Below are 15,576 nucleotides of genomic sequence, written 5' to 3'. Positions count from 1 at the left end.
CGGCGCCGCCGGCCCAGCGCCCACTTCCCGCCGCGGCGGGCGCTCAGGGCGGGGAGCGGCCCGGCCCGCCGCCGGCCGGCTCCGTAGCCACCCCTAAGGGGGAGGCGCAGGGCTGCGGGACACACCCGGGCGCCCAGCCCGGCCCGGCGGCGGCGTGCGGCGGGCCGGCCGCCCTCCTTCAGCCGCTCGGGGCTGGACGCCGCCGCCGCCTCCTTCCCCGCCCCTGTCACGCCGCCCCGTGGCGGTCGCCGCGCCCGGCGGAGGCGGCACATAAGCCGCTTTGGGGCGGGAGCCGCTCGCTGCCGCCCCAGCGCCCGGTTCTGCTTCGCCGCGGCCTCTCGCCTCCTTCCCTCAGGATGCGGGGCCTGGTGGTCGCCGCTTTCCTGCTGCAAAGCATCGCCTTCGCTAGCGGGAGGAGAAATGTGGACCCCGAAACGAACATGAACATCGTGAGTGGGGCGGCGGTGAGGGGATGGTGCCCGTGGGGCTGAAACGGGGCGAGGCCGCGGGGGACGCCCCGGGAGGCTTCGAGCCCGGCAGCGGGTGCCGCTGACACCCGCCTCTTAGCGCCGCCCGCCGCTTCTCCCCCTTCCACGTCCTTCTCGGCCCCCCGTTGCCCCGTGGCTGGTCTCTCGGGTATTTTCTGATGCAGACCTGTGCTTTTTGCTGGTCAGGACACTCTCTTAACCGCTAGAAAAGCGGATGCTTGTGAAGCACGCCCGTGCTGCCAGCACGGCCCTCCCGTGTTCCTCCCCACGACTGCTTTTCTCCCCACTTGGCACTTACTCTCTTTACTCTCCTTCTGCTGCAACAGCCAACTCCAGAAGGTACTTGCTGTTAGTAACTGGTGTTGCTCTTTCCTCGCCCCCATCTAAACTGTGCCATTTTCTTCTATGTGTGAGAAGATACTTGAAGCTAAACGTGCTTAAAGTCTGTAAGAAAAGAAGTGCTTGAGTCGTCAGTGTCGTCTAAATAGAATTTCAATGGCTGAAAATAGTAATTTAGTCTAAGGCTAGTAGCATTTGAATGGAATTTAGCCTTGGAATAATTTTGGAATGTTAATGTCACTGTGGATGATTAAAGGTATATTTAAAAGAAACCGCATGTTTAATTAAATGCTTCTCTTCCTTGCCAGGTAGCCTAAGAGTAGAACTCTGATCGTGGCTGGCATCTTATATTTTCTCAAGGCACGGCTGGTGTCATGAAACCAGTTAAATAGCAAGTTCTCTGTCCTAATGGAGTTACATCAAAGGAAAATAACATAAAGCCCAACACATAAGAGATGGGAGATAAACTTATTAATGAAATCAGATTGTTGAACATGTGTTGGGGTTTTTTAATTATTATTTTCCTTGGCTTGTCAGCAAAGTCACCTGAGAGCTCTGCAATAGGCATAAGGGTTGAGGAGAAAGGTGAGTAAGAAATGGCCCATGAAACCACGAGCTGAGGTGGCAATGTCGGCAGCTCTCGCATGTGAAGAGCGTGACCGTAGTGTTTTAAAGCCGCTGTGTTTGTGGTTCATTTCAGCACATTGCCTAAACATGATAGTGTCCTCTGTATAACAGAGAATTCAATGTAAAGTTCAGATATAAATCTGAAGTGTGTTTGAAGAAGCCTTTACCTTAAGGAGAGATGAACTCTTCCCTCCTTCCATACGCCATTGTGGTGCCAGGGGCTTTTTGCTGTCCTCACTTGTTTGTTACTGGAAGATACTGCTTTCCTTGAGAGCAAGCAGTTTCAAATTCTGTCTGCCAATCCACGTCTCAATGTTTCACCCTGTTATCATAATCTCCTTTTCAATGCTTCAGTCTCCTTTCTCACTGTAAGCAGCGTGTGAGGAACTAATATGGCAATGGATGGGGACAGGCTAGGGAGTCCTTCCAAATTCCTAGGATAAGGTTTGTGCTCTGGCTAGTTCCTGACTCAGCACTGGGATAAGTCTGCATTGAATAGGTGGGCGGTAAGGCTTTTTCGTACCACATCCTTTAATTTCACCTCTGCCTCTTTGGAAGGAACCTGGAGTACTTTGCACGTGTTAATGAACAGAGGAGGCTGGCAGTCTGACTCAGAGGTGGTTTATTTTCTTTCTTCAGAGTCAAATTATTACCTTCAGGGGATACCCTAGTGAGGAGTATGAAGTGACGACAGAAGATGGGTACATCCTTTCCATTAACAGAATTCCTTATGGAAGAAAAGGCAGTGAGAGGAGCAAAGGTAAGATTTATGTCTGCTTGGAAAAATGGGAAGACATGAAAAAGCTCTGAGTTACAAAACTTTTTCTCCTGTAATAATCCAGAAAAAGATTAAAGACTATATGACCTGTGCAGTTAGACTGGCTTGTTGGTGAATGTTATGGCCAAAATAGATTAGGCACATGCAGAGTGACTTGAGTAAAGGAAGAGAGGAGTTAGTTGTCTTTTTGTGACATGAATACAAGCCCATCGTTTGATCTTTTTTGAGGGGCTGAGAGGCCTGGATTTGCTAGGAAGTGGAAAATGAGGGTTGAGATTTCTTGGGTTTTTTAAGTAATAAAGTCTCCTGAAAAGAGATTGATTGTAACGTTGCTGGGTTATCTCAAACCTCACTTTAAAAAATGCTTCTTTATAACAAATAAGTTAAAAATGCCTGACCGTTTTCAGAAGTAAGGGCAGTTCACATGCCTCTTTTGGTGAAATATAACTAAGGCACAAGAGTTCCCACTAGGATGTTTACAGAGTAATTACTGCTTGATTTCTGCATAAAATGAGAAATCTTTTGTTAATTTTAACCTCTCTGCAGCTCCCTTTGCAGTAGGGTACAAGCCAGACCAATACGGCATGCCACTGGGGTGTCCTATTTTATGCAGCTGCTTAAATAGGTAAAACCATGCAGTAAGATAAAATCCCTTCAGAATGTTTTGAGTACAATATATAAAGAAATACACTGCAACTTAGTATATGTAACAGGTAGTTGACAACAGTCAGCCCAGACCAGGTTGTTTTATGGATGTGATTTGATGGGGAACTGGGAGGAGCATTGGTATGTGCCACCAGAGCACTGTTACAAGCTGTAATAATTACTGTGAAAGCTGATATAAAGCCATGGAAGGGATGCAGGGGGTGGACAGGTGAGGAGGTGGGGGAGAGGAAGGATAGGGGAAATGTAAGCTAAAACAAAGGGAGTGATATAGGCAGAGGTTTTTGCAAGGACTGGGTGTTGGAATGATTTAAAAAATGAGACAAATATATGTGGAAGAGGAGACACATAGTCTTGGACTTGCTATTCTTGTACACTGCATATGGAATTAACAGTGTATTTGAACAGCAATGGCTGAATTTGGTATCAGACTTGTCGCCACCCCTTATAAAAGATCCTACAGACAATCGCATGCATGCAGCAGCAGCCTGTTTGCATAGAAACTGTACACATTCTAAGGACTGCCTCGGAACTCTTGGGACTGAAAAAAACCTAGGATGAGAGGTGAAAACATGGAACTCACAAAAGAAATCAGTGAGTGTCCTGTAGCCTTGGGTGTGACAAGAGCTGTGGAAAAACCCTTTCCTCTCCCAAAGGCCAAGCAACAGTCTTCCTGACCTTATCTGTTGGTTTTGTATGAGTTAGGATGTTTGCACTGTCCGCTGTCTCTCACAAGGTGGGTGTGTAAAGATCAGTGCGTGGATGAGGCCAGGCAAACCTGGCAGGTGTCTTTGTACTTAAGAATTTCAGAGAAGCCTACAGGAAAAAGACAGGCTGCCTTTGTACCTGTTGATTTTTGTCAAATCCTTCATCGATGACATAAGCAAACAGAAGTTTCCTGACCTGTGGGAATTCTCCACATTCCCCTTGCCACACCGTCGACCCCAAGTTCATGTTTTGCAAAGTGCTTTAATTTTAAAAACAACAACTACTGAGCACATTTGGGGAAGTGTGATCTCCTAGAAGAATGAAGATTTCAAAGTTCATGTTGATCTTAAGTTTTTATAGACTTGGTATCTTTCCTGAGAAAGATACCAACGATGTGTTACTGCTGACTTAGTGTATATATCTCATAAGTCTTCTTTTGCAATACCTGCATAATGTGAATAGGAACCCTTGGAATTATGTATCACATGATGTTTTGGAACAAAGCCTACAGTTCTTCAACTGAAAAAAAAAAAAAAAAAAAAAAAAACAGGGAAAATGTCCAGAGAAGCTAAAATCAAAACATCAGTGATTTTTGGTTTTAGTTTTAACTAAAAGTCTAAAGCAATTGCATAGCATGGGTAAGAAGGGGATGGAAATAAGTTTGTCTTCAACTTCTTGAGGGTGCAGTGAAGAGAGCAAGATGTTGTATAGCAGGAAGGGTAGTTTAAGGACCCTTCTGGGTATTAGGATCAGAGGTGATACAAAATTATTATTGCCCAAGTCAGTTTTGTCATATGATTGTGCAATTCTTGTGCAGATCTGGTGACTGCTTGGGAAAGTGAAAAAGGAACTGGGAGAACTTGGAGGCTAATAGGAGAGCGGAACTAAAGCGTTCAAGCAGTTAAATAGTTTTCTCCTTCCTATGTTATGAAGCATGCAAGTAGCAGCTTGAGGAGAGCCTGTTCTTCAAAAAATTAGAAGTTGGTTGATCTGAGTTTAGTAAAAAGGAAGAAGGTATCAAAGCTAAAAGGGAACGTTACTGAAAACAAATTTAACGTTAAGCTTGAAAATCTTGCACACCCTTCATAAGGCAATGAAGTATTACTGCGGAGGAGTAAACAGTTGTGTTGAACTGCTGTCTCCAGTGCTGGTTTGGCACTGCTGGAGATGTGCTCTGGTTGCAGGGGCAGTATGCCACAACATGTTTTTTTTAACAGAATGGGAAAAGCAGGCACTGAAAGGGTTCCTCATGATGACCATAAAGCTTGCCAGGAGGGAGGAATATTGCTAATTTGGATTTTGGAACCCACAGCAAACATTCATGGACTTGACCTGGAATGGAGCGTGTAGGTGACTGAAACAGTTGTGATTTGGCTGTTTCTGCTGAAAGATCCAAGTCTAAATTATCAATGGAGGAAGTATTGTGTGAGTTAGTGTTGTAGTAGAGTGATGTGTCATTGGAGGAGGTAAATTCCTGAGTAATCTCTGTCATTGAGATAAAGTTACCATGTTATCAGATTTCAGTTATTAAAGCAGAAAAGAAACCCCTAAAACACCTGTGCTACTGCAAGACCCGGAGTCAGGTCTCTGGATTTTCTGATGGCCATGCTCCTCCTAAAGCGTTCTATGTTAAAGTATTTTCTTTGTGTAGTAGCAGGAACCTTCAGGTTTTTTAATGTTTTCCACATAAAGGTGTCATTTCCCTTTTCAGGATGGGGAGGTCAGGAAAGAGGCTTCCTAAATTCCGCCTGGGTTTTGACTGTGGTTCTTTTCACTACTTAAGTCAAGGGGAGAAAGTCCTTTGAAACAGATTCCCTTGTTGGCTACTCATACTTCTCTTCAGGTTCTGCCAGAGCTTTGGAACGGAAGGGAGTTGCATAGAGGTAATATCAGTACCAGTTGCAGAGATTTCCACAGCTCAGCTCCCTAGTTTGGCATTGACTTAGCTGGAAGACCAAGATCTCAGTAACACAGATGTGGGAATGCCTTCCCCAGGTTTAGGGGCAGGGCAAGGGTCATAAGCAGTTTAGCTGTCTCTGTGCTTGGGCCGCTTTGCCGAGCGTTTGTGAGCTTGACACAGTTGTAAGGGCTACCTGTATTTTTCTTGTAGCTCCTGCTTTTCTCATGTTTGCTTATTGCACGTTTGCTGTCTGTTTTGAACTTCAAGGAGTCTTTTGCCCTAGTTAGGAAACTAACAAGTTGTTAGTTTAAAATCCCTAATGATAAAAAGTAGCTTTTTGTAAAAACACGTGATTTCATGGCATTCTGAATATTATACAAATTGCTAATCTTAGTAGATTAAGTCAAGTAGGTTAAATATTCAAAGTGCAAATCTAAAGCAGACTTTCAATAACTTCCTTGAATTCTTCCTAGACATTCAATTCCAGATGAACAGGAAGCTATGATAAATGCTTTATTTTTCAGGTCCAAGGCCAGCTGTGTTTCTGCAGCATGGTTTGCTTGCAGATGCCAGCAACTGGATCACAAACTTGGATTACAACAGCCTCGGCTTTATGCTGGCAGATGCTGGCTATGACGTATGGCTGGGAAACAGCAGAGGGAACACCTGGTCCAGGAAACATACACACTTTACAGTGAAGCAAGAAGAATTCTGGGTTTTCAGGTATCCTTGTCTTGCTAGAGAAACTACACATGCTGTTTGTGAGCAGCCTTCTTTTCCCTCTCTTTGCCCATCATCTCAGTTGAGTCACATTGTGAATGTGCAAGATTTTTTCTTCCAGTTACATGTGCTATCACATATGTAGGGGCAGTAAAGGGGAATTTTATGGTCAGTGTAGCATCCTGAGAGAGCCTTCATACATGGTCAGCAGAATCAAAGAATCATTAAGGTTGAAAAAGACCCTTAAGATCATCAAGTCCAACCACTAACCTGTCACTGCCAAGTCCACCACTAAACCATATCCTCAAGCACCACGTCTACCCTTCTTTTAAATACTTCCAGGGATGGAGACTCCACCACCTCTCTGGGCAGCCTGTTCCAATGCTTGACAACCTTTTCAGTGAAGATGTTTTTCCTAATACCCAACCTAAACTTCCCCTGGTGCAGCTTGAGGCCATTTCCTCTCGTCCTATCACTTGTTACTAGGGAGAAGAGTCCGACCCCCGCATCGCTACAACCTCCTTTCAGGTAGTTGTAGAGAGCAATAAGGTCTCCCCTCCTCCAGGCTAAACGCCCCCAGCTCCCTCAGCCGCTCCTCATCAGACCTGCTCTCCAGACCCTGCCCCAGCCCCGTTGCCCTTCTCTGGACACGGTCCAGCACCTCGATGTCCTTCTTGTACTGAAGGGCCCAAAACTGAACACAGCATTCGAGGTGGGGCCTCCCCAGTGCCGAGCACAGGGGCCCCATCCCTGCCCGGCTCCTGCTGGCCACACCAGTGCTGACACAAGCCCGGGGGCTGGTGGCCTCCTTGGCCACCTGGGCACTGCTGGCTCATGCCCAGCCGGCTGTCAGCCAGCACCCCCAGGGCCTTCTCCGCCGGGCACTTCCCAGCCCCTCTGCCCAAAGCCCTGTAGCGTTGCCTGGGGTTGGTGTGACCCAAGTGCAGGACCCGGCACTTGGGCTTGTTGAATCCCATACCATTGGCTCCAGCCCATCGATCCAGCCTGCCCAGATCCCTCTGTAGGGCCTTCCTGCCCTCGAGCAGATCGACACTTCCACACAGCTTGGTGTCATCTGCAAACTTACTGAGGGTGCACTCAGTCCCCTCATCCAGATCATCGATGAAGATATTGAACAGGACCAGCCCCAACACTGAGCCCTGGGGAACACCACTTGTGACTGGCTGCCAACTGGATTATTAATTGCTTTCATTTGTGCTTGGTGTGAAGACTCAACCACCAGAGTGTTCTGCTTCCTCCAAAGGAAGCTTTTCTTTATGTGCAGACAACTGACCTGCAGTGCAGTAAAGCTCTGTGCAGCTGTTCCATGCTCGTAACTTCACTTACGCAACTGACTTCTTATCTTTGCTTTGTAGCTTTGATGAAATGGCCAAGTATGACATTCCAGCATCAGTGGACTTTATTTTGAAGAAGACTGGCCAGGAACAAGTATTCTATGTTGGCCATTCACAGGGTACCACAATGGGTATGTGAAGACATGCATTTATTAGAATATATTGTGTTTGAAGTAATATCAAGTTCCACATAGGTGGTTTAATGATCAAGAAACAGGGCTTTTGAAATCTACTGCTTCTGGTTTTTAGCTGCTTCCTGGAATATTCATCAACATTGAAAAGACTTAATCTTTCGGTGTTTACTTAAAATGGGAAGCTCTTGAAGTGGCAAATTGAAGTCACAGCTAGCCAGCAGTACAGTTTCTATTAAAATAAATTGGTAAACTGTGCATAATAAAATTAGAACCATCAGACATGCAGAATGAGGATTCCCATTTCCTGAATATTTTCCTGTATGTAAGGCCTGGCTCAGGTGCGTTTAGACCTGCAGATAGAAAGGGTTGGAAGAGTGTTTGGTTTGTTAGCATGAACTTGTTTTTCAGAAGAAAATGAATTCTTCTTATTTATGTACCTCATTTTATTTGTGTTCCTTAGTAACTAGATTAATTTAAAATATCTAAGCTGATCCTAGAGACAACAGTTAATAATTAATTAATAAACCATTAATCTAAAAATACTTGTGCACACTCAACATCTATTAGATTTTATAGAATCACTGCCAGGTGAAATTCTCATCTAACTTGTGTCAATGAGGTTTGTTAATTATTCTCATATTATTTACAGCTTTCATTGCTTTTTCAACTTTGCCACAGCTGGCTAAGAAAATCAAAATGTTCTTTGCCTTGGCACCAGTAGCTACAGTCAAGTTTGCCACTAGCCCCCTGGCGAAACTGGGAGCGTTTCCCGACCTGCTGTTCAAGGTTTGTATTTCAGTGTCAATGTTTTAAGCTGCGTGAGGTGTCCCCCTTTCTAGGTGGGAACAGCATAGCAAAGAATGTTAATAGCTGTGACTAGATCAACATGTTTGACAGGAATACTGGGCCAGCTTTTCCATAATAATGCTAATAATGGAAGTAAGCAGTGGCTTCTCTGGCTTTACTGCTGTCTAATGAGACAATTTGCATCATCTGCGTTAAAGTAGTATTTTACAGCTACGACTTAATACATGGAATAAAATTATGTTTTTCCATTTACATGTTTCTAGAAGTTACACTCCAGAAATCACATGATTAATGAAATAGTTGGCCTGTTTTAGAAGAGTCATATGATAGCTTTATATAGAACGCTATTGAATTGTCATGAACTTTAACAGATTTGTTTCACAAGTTACCATTGAGTATTAGAAGAGGATCCTTCAGAGGGTGATTAAGAGCAGCAGCTTTATTTAGATGCTGTGAATCATCCTCTGGAGGAGTTTACTTTTCCCCATTAACCTCAAAGGGAATGTAGGCAGACTGGCAGGCTGCAGTAAGTGCCTGAAGACAGACATTGTGAACACCCTGCTATGTGTCATTTTTTAATCGTCACTTTTCTTTCCACCACCCAGAGCTGCTCGTCCTGTGAGAGAAACCCTTCTCTAGCTTACCTTGTACATATTCAATGTATGTCTGTTTGCATTATTAGTTTCCTGCTCCAAAGGCAGATACATGAAAGTGATACTAACAACTGTGGTCTCCTGTCCCTTGTGTAATGAACTTTGTCTAATGAGGATAGTAGCTGATCAGTGCCCTGTGCAGACGTTCGTGTTGTGCTGAGGAGCTTGATTCTCATGGTGACTTGCAAAAACAAAACCATAGTGCAGAAGTACGTGACAACCACAAACCCATGGGTCAGGTGGATCTTTAAAGAGCTGTGTCACTTGTCAGGGAAGTGCCCAGTGGGCCACTGGAAGTTTTAAAAATACTTATGAAGATGAAGTGTCCACCACAGCTTATGCAACTTGTTCTTCTTATGTGGTTTGAAGAGAGGAAGTGGCAAGTACAAGGCCATTTAACATTAGCAGATGCAGCTTAAAATATTTTAGCCTTAAACAAGTCTGATTACAAGAAGCTGTGTAGTAGTCCCATAAAATACTGAATTTAAAACTGATTAGAGTTGAAGGTTAGGTTTGGAATTCTTTAATGGTAGTCCCAGTTCCCACATAATTTTTGTGAGGGTAATGGACTGCCTCATTTCTAGCAGAAGCCCTAGCCATGACCTTCCCATTGGGCTGTAAACAAGGTTGATAAGGAAATAAATCATTTTCACATGACACACCTGTCACTAGTGCAAACAGAACTAATTACCTCAAGAAAGTTGTAGTATAAAAACTAAACCCATGTCATTCTATGTCATTACATGTTTCTCCTATGTGTTTGTTATTTTGTAGAAGATGTTTGGAAAGAAACAATTCCTCCCTCAGAATTCTGTGCTGAAGTGGCTTGCTACTCACGTTTGCACCCACAGAATACTTGATGACCTATGCGGCAACGTATTCTTCCTTCTGTGTGGTTTTAATGAGAGAAACTTGAATATGGTATGTTTTGGTGACTTTTAATAGCTGAGTTATTGTGTACTCTAACATAGTATTGACTGTTTATCACTGTACTGATTGCCCTTCACGGGTAATTAGAAAACACCTAATGCCTTCTTCATTATAATGAGTTTGGATTAATATCTTTCCTTGGTATAGGTGTAGTTGCCTGGCTCGGATGGATAGAATTAACTGTTTAAAATGTTACTGGAAAGCTAAAATACATTATTTTATATCTGTTGAGGAAGTGGGTAAGAGAAGCAAATTAATATGATGGTGCAAGTATTTAATTCCTTTTGCAAGGAAGTGAGGAAAAAAGATACAGTTTTCAACCATTTTCAAGAGAACTGTTGAAGTTTTCTGGTCTCTCAGTGGACGTGTGCAATTATTTTATCTGGGACCAATTTCTGACCCTGCTGATGGCTTCATCTGTGGTTCTAGTTCCAAAGGACTTGTTCACAGGATTTTTTTGTTATCTAAAAGATAGTTAACAGCAACTGGCATGAGACAGCCTTTTTTCATAATGCTTCTTAAAGTGTTTCTAACTCCCTGAAATCAGTAGAAGCTGGCATTAGTTTACCCACAGGTGGATGAAGGCTGAGGATTTTTTTTACTGGAGTAAGATAGAATCAGCGATATTTTTTTTCATCATTCTGTGTGCAAAAACCAATATATTTTTTGTTTTATATCAGGATGAAGGTGCAGTTTTTCAGTGTTTTCTTGCCCAGCACATACAGTTTTCATGGTTTTGATGGTGGATGATATTTTATTTTTCTGCCAGGATTAAAGTTTCCCCATGGTATTTCGTACTTTTAAACTCAAAGTGTATGAAGTTCGGAATCACTTTGGACTGACAGCTACTAGTTTAGGTGTAGAGTAATGCAAAGTTTCTCTGGAGGTCTATCTAATTATTAGTTAATGTGCTCCCAATTCTTACAATACTAGCACTTAAAATATATTCTGAATATATAAAAATGCTTGAGGGATGTCATTATCAAGTTTAAAGTTCAGCTTTAAAGTTCTGCAGTTAATTGTAAGTAATCCCCAAAATATTTGAACCTTTTACCTGACCTGTATATATGGCTCCAGTTAACTTTTGTTTATAACAGTTTTAAGAGGAGTGGAAAGTTTTCCTGTAGTTGTTCAAGAAGCAGTAATAGTCGCACTGTTGCACTGTGAGGAGTAAACCACGTTAACTATCTCGTTGCAGAGCCGAGTGGACGTGTACTCAACACACTGCCCTGCGGGGACATCTGTACAAAACATGATCCACTGGAGCCAGGTAGAGTTTCCAGAATCTAAAATGTCTGTGACCCTAGCTTGTGTGTAGACTATCGATGTCTCTGATATTTACATGGAATAAAACGCCAAAATAATATGTAGCATAGCCCAAGTGAAATTCCGGAACCTCCAGCTGTCAGAATGGCAACTGTTCACTGCAGCTGCTTTGATACTGACTTATGGTGGCTCACCTGCTCCCCTGTTTCTTTGAAGGTAGGCTAACTCTCAGTACTTCAGGCCAACAAATAATGCAATGGAATAACTTAACTTGGAGGTGCTGTAACAAGCATTTGCTCCCTTTTCAGCAAACCGTGTTTCAATTACAAGTGATATTTTTAGCCACTGAAAAGCAGCAGGCTTTCTGTTCTGTTCTATTCTGTTTGACTTCATTTTCTATTTGATTAGTGTGTTTTGAATTTCACCTCAGTGCACGATTTGATGCCTGTGATGCTATTGTGCCTGAAGCTTGCCCAGCAGGCTGACAAGCACGAGCAGACATTTGCCATGGAAGCAGTGTTCAGCGCTACTTGTGATCTTGTAACTGGACTTGGTCATCTATTCAGAAGCAATGTGTTCTGCTGTACATAGCTGCTCGAGTGTTGCCTTGTAAAGAAACTTGTGAAGACTTCTTTTTTTTTCCCCAGATCCCTCTTATATAGGCTTCTGTTTCTGGAAAATAATAGGTAGTAAATCATACAGAGTAGACTTTCTAAGAAAGCTCCATGCTGTGCTCATATACATTTAGACAGCAAGGTAAATATTTCAGAAGTAAGCACGGAGCTGCCACAAGCTGCCTTTGGACACACTGAACTGTTTTCCTTAATCTTTCCTACTGTTGCTATGAAGGAGTGTGACATCTTAAGGGACAAAGTCTAATGGTATTGAATGTTAGTTAATGTTTCCCACTCCTGTGACGCTGGGCAAAGCAGTGACACTTGGCCTTGCTAATACTTGGCATTTCACTCTTTCTTGTGTCAGTTGCCTTTGCCAATTCTCCAGATGACCTATGCTTTTTTTTTTTTTATTCCTGCAATAGAAGTGTTGCGGTTCTTATCTGTATGTGTGAATATTTGTTTATTTTTAGGCTGTGAAGACTGGGGAACTCAAAGCTTATGACTGGGGAAGCAAGGCTGCAAATATGGCTCACTACAACCAGGTAGACGTCTTTTATGGGTGTAATTCTTGAGGGTCACAAAAAAAGTCCTTGGGCACTTCTCTGGGTGCTGCATTCATGCTGCATGCTAAAGAGCCATGAGTGTTGCCCAGTAACTAACTGGAGATCTGCCTTTTCCAAAAAAAAGAAAAAGGCAGGACTACAGAGCTCTGAGGTCGTCCTAAGTCAGCATGGAGCCTACGCTTGGACACAAAGTTGTGATGGCACACTGTTTCTTAAGGGTGGTCCTGTCTGCCTAGATCATGAGATCATAGAATCACAGAATGTCCTGAGTTGGAAGGGACCCACAAGGATCATCAAGCCCAGCTCCTGTCCCTGCACAGGACAACCCCAAATGCACAACATGTCTCTGAGGGCCTTGTCCAAGTGGTTCTTGAATAGCGTCAGGCTGGCGCCGTGATGCCTCCCTGGGGAGCCTGTTCCAGGGCCCAACTTCTCAGATCCCACTGCACTTCTCACAATAAGGCACAGGCTGTCAGTTCATTGACTGTATTGCTTATCTTCAGCCTGTTTGGTCTCCGCACATGTTTGTTTCTAAATTGTTGTGTGCAATGCTAACAATATTTTGCCCTTGTCACTTTAGTGACTGGGAAAGACTGCAGTATCATACTTTTAGAGTAGCAGTCACTTTTAGTATTTGATTAGGGTTTAGAGATGAATGAGGGGTGTCCTCTGAGGCTTCCGCTACCCTGCTGTCATGTAAACTCCTCAAACCACGTCTTCACTGCTATGCACGCTGTAATATTGCAGGACTCCTGGAGTTACATGTTCTGCTGAGTCAGGACTTCATCTCCAGCTGCTCAAGAGAGGAAGAGAAAATCAGAATCTGACACGTTCTTCTTGCATTTGCTAGTATGTTACACTGCAGTGTAGTATCACCCTTGCATTTGCTAGTATGTTACACTGCAGTGTAGTATCACCCTGAAGACTTGTTCTTTCTAATGTTTTTGTTTTCCCTTTCCACCTCCTCAGTCTACTCCCCCTTTCTACAAAGTGAAAGAGATGACTGTGCCAACAGCAGTGTGGACTGGTGGACAGGACTGGCTGGCAGACCCAAAGGATGTTGCTATTCTCCTCACTCAGATCACAAACTTGGTTTACCACAAACACATTCCCGAATGGGAACATTTGGATTTCATCTGGGGCCTTGATGCACCTAAGCGCATGTATAATGAAATAATTAACATGATGAGGAAGTACCTCTAACCCAGCATGGTATTTCAGAGTATTGGTTCACCAGGAATTCATCTTTTTTGGAACATATGCTTTTCTGGCAATAATGCTACATTGTTTATTTATGGTGCATTTTTAAAATGCCAGCAATGACTACTGAATTGGATTAATATTTGGTTTGTTTTTCTCAGTATTGTTTCTCTCTCCTGCAGAAATCCTCACTGTGTCCTGCTGATTTTGCCCACAGTGGCACGGTAGTCAAAAACCAGCAGTGTGACTTTGCTCAAAAGGAGTATGTCATGTGCGTATGAATTTAGTGACATGTCTGAAAGACAAGGTAGTCCGTTCAGCACCTCAGGTGCTTGACAGTTAAAACAATAAGTGTTTCACTGACCATAAACCACTGCCGTTTCTCAGTATGTTGCCATTTCTGAGTACCTTTCAGAAGTATTCCTTGTACTGCAGTGACCCATTTGGTGCTGGTACTTTAAAAAGCACTTAGCGACTTTTTGATGCGTTGTTATTATTTTAGCCATCACATACAAGCTAGCTACATCAGAGGACGTTCTTTTTCAATATTGCCCAGAAGAACTGTCATGAAGCCAGAGATCATCACCACTGTCCTTTGAAATCTCCTGTTTTGGGACTGATTCGTTGCTGCATTTTTCTTGATTTAATGGTGTCCATGAAGCCTTTCAGGTTTCATGTACCAGCTATGGATAAGGATCGTTATTTGCCATTGCAGATTCCTGGAACAAGAGAAGCAGTTAAAAGAAATACCACTTTCAGTTAGCTTTGTCAATAGGTTATGTCATTCTCCTTGAAAGCCATAACCTACTTGTGTTTTGTTTTATTTGCACTAACGACTAGAAAGAAAAACTCCTGCAGTATACTACTGGTGAGGAAGGAGCCAAAGCATTAATTCTTCAGCTTGAGTGATTTAATTTGTGTGGACTTAATCATCTGCTGCTTTGAAGACCTGTTTACTTCTTAGCTGCTTGTGTGGTGCTTGCCACCGTTGTGAAGCCCAGCAGTATTAATCTTAGTTTCCACTTCAAAATGGGGCTAAACCCCCATTTAATAGGGGGAGAGGATTCACACCTGCCTCAGGGGTCTGACTTTGGAGCTGTAATTGCCTGTAGTAGAGGTGCCTTGCTCTTCCCGTTGACTGTGCAGAGGACTTCGGCTCCTCTGAATTGCACAAAAGTTCCGTGCCAAATGTAGATGTGTGAACAACCTCTGGAGTCGGTTGCCTCAGTCCAGATGATAATTTCTGTGCCACGGTTGGATTCAACCCAGATTTCTGTCAGTAGTCCCGACAGGATAAAAAGCCTTTTCTACAAGGCATAGAAAATAGTGCATTTTAAACTGACTGAGGCAAACTTTTTTTTTTTGTAAACAAAGAAATTGCAAAAAGATGCACAAGCCATAAATCAGGTTTTGTTTGTTTGTGTTTTTTTTTAATTCTGAATTCAGACTCAGGGAATCCTCAGCCTTTGTTTAAGGAAAAAGCGGTTCATGATACTGCAGTTGCGATTCCTAGCAGGACCTCTAAGTTTGCTTTGTATTTGTAGCAGCCGTGTTTGCTTCACCTGGCTGTGCTGCACGGAAGTTTCTGTAGGAATCCAAGGTGGCTAACTTCACAGTTGTGAGGGTATGTGATACAGCAAGAGCCGTGTGCGTCGTGTTTATTAAGCTTGAGATATTTCAATAAACTTGGAGTTCAGAGTGATGTGTTGTTTCACTTCTTGTTGTTTCACGAATTCACGTGAATCTGTGCGACAGAATGCAGAAGGGTGGATCTGTTTTTCACAACTATTCGTCCACAGAACAAATACAATTAAAAAGTAAAATAGCC

The 15,576-nt window shown here is 43.3% G+C and overlaps 1 protein-coding gene across 2 annotated transcripts; it reads left to right on the top strand.

Annotated features, from left to right (window-relative positions):
* The first annotated feature begins 23 nt into the window (after positions 1-23).
* On the top strand, positions 24-15,450 carry LIPA (lipase A, lysosomal acid type). Of its 2 annotated transcripts, none has more exons than XM_075107844.1 (9): positions 24-449; positions 2,094-2,214; positions 6,028-6,226; positions 7,600-7,709; positions 8,362-8,498; positions 9,947-10,093; positions 11,301-11,372; positions 12,456-12,527; positions 13,518-15,450. In XM_075107844.1, the coding sequence occupies exons 1-9, from the start codon at positions 357-359 to the stop codon at positions 13,749-13,751; spliced, it is 1,185 nt and encodes a 394-aa protein (XP_074963945.1). In that variant the 5' UTR covers positions 24-356; the 3' UTR covers positions 13,752-15,450. The 2 variants fall into 2 exon arrangements, 1 of the variants encoding a protein (XP_074963945.1); XR_012662848.1 differs by having other exon boundaries at positions 206-449; positions 12,456-13,414; positions 13,455-15,450.
* The last annotated feature ends 126 nt before the right edge of the window (positions 15,451-15,576 follow it).

The sequence above is a fragment of the Phalacrocorax aristotelis genome, chromosome 12 (assembly GCF_949628215.1).
Source record: "Phalacrocorax aristotelis chromosome 12, bGulAri2.1, whole genome shotgun sequence".
In the NCBI taxonomy this organism is placed as follows: domain Eukaryota; kingdom Metazoa; phylum Chordata; class Aves; order Suliformes; family Phalacrocoracidae; genus Phalacrocorax; species Phalacrocorax aristotelis.
Note: the sequence above shows the minus strand (reverse complement) of the source record. Positions and strands in the feature narration are given on the sequence as shown.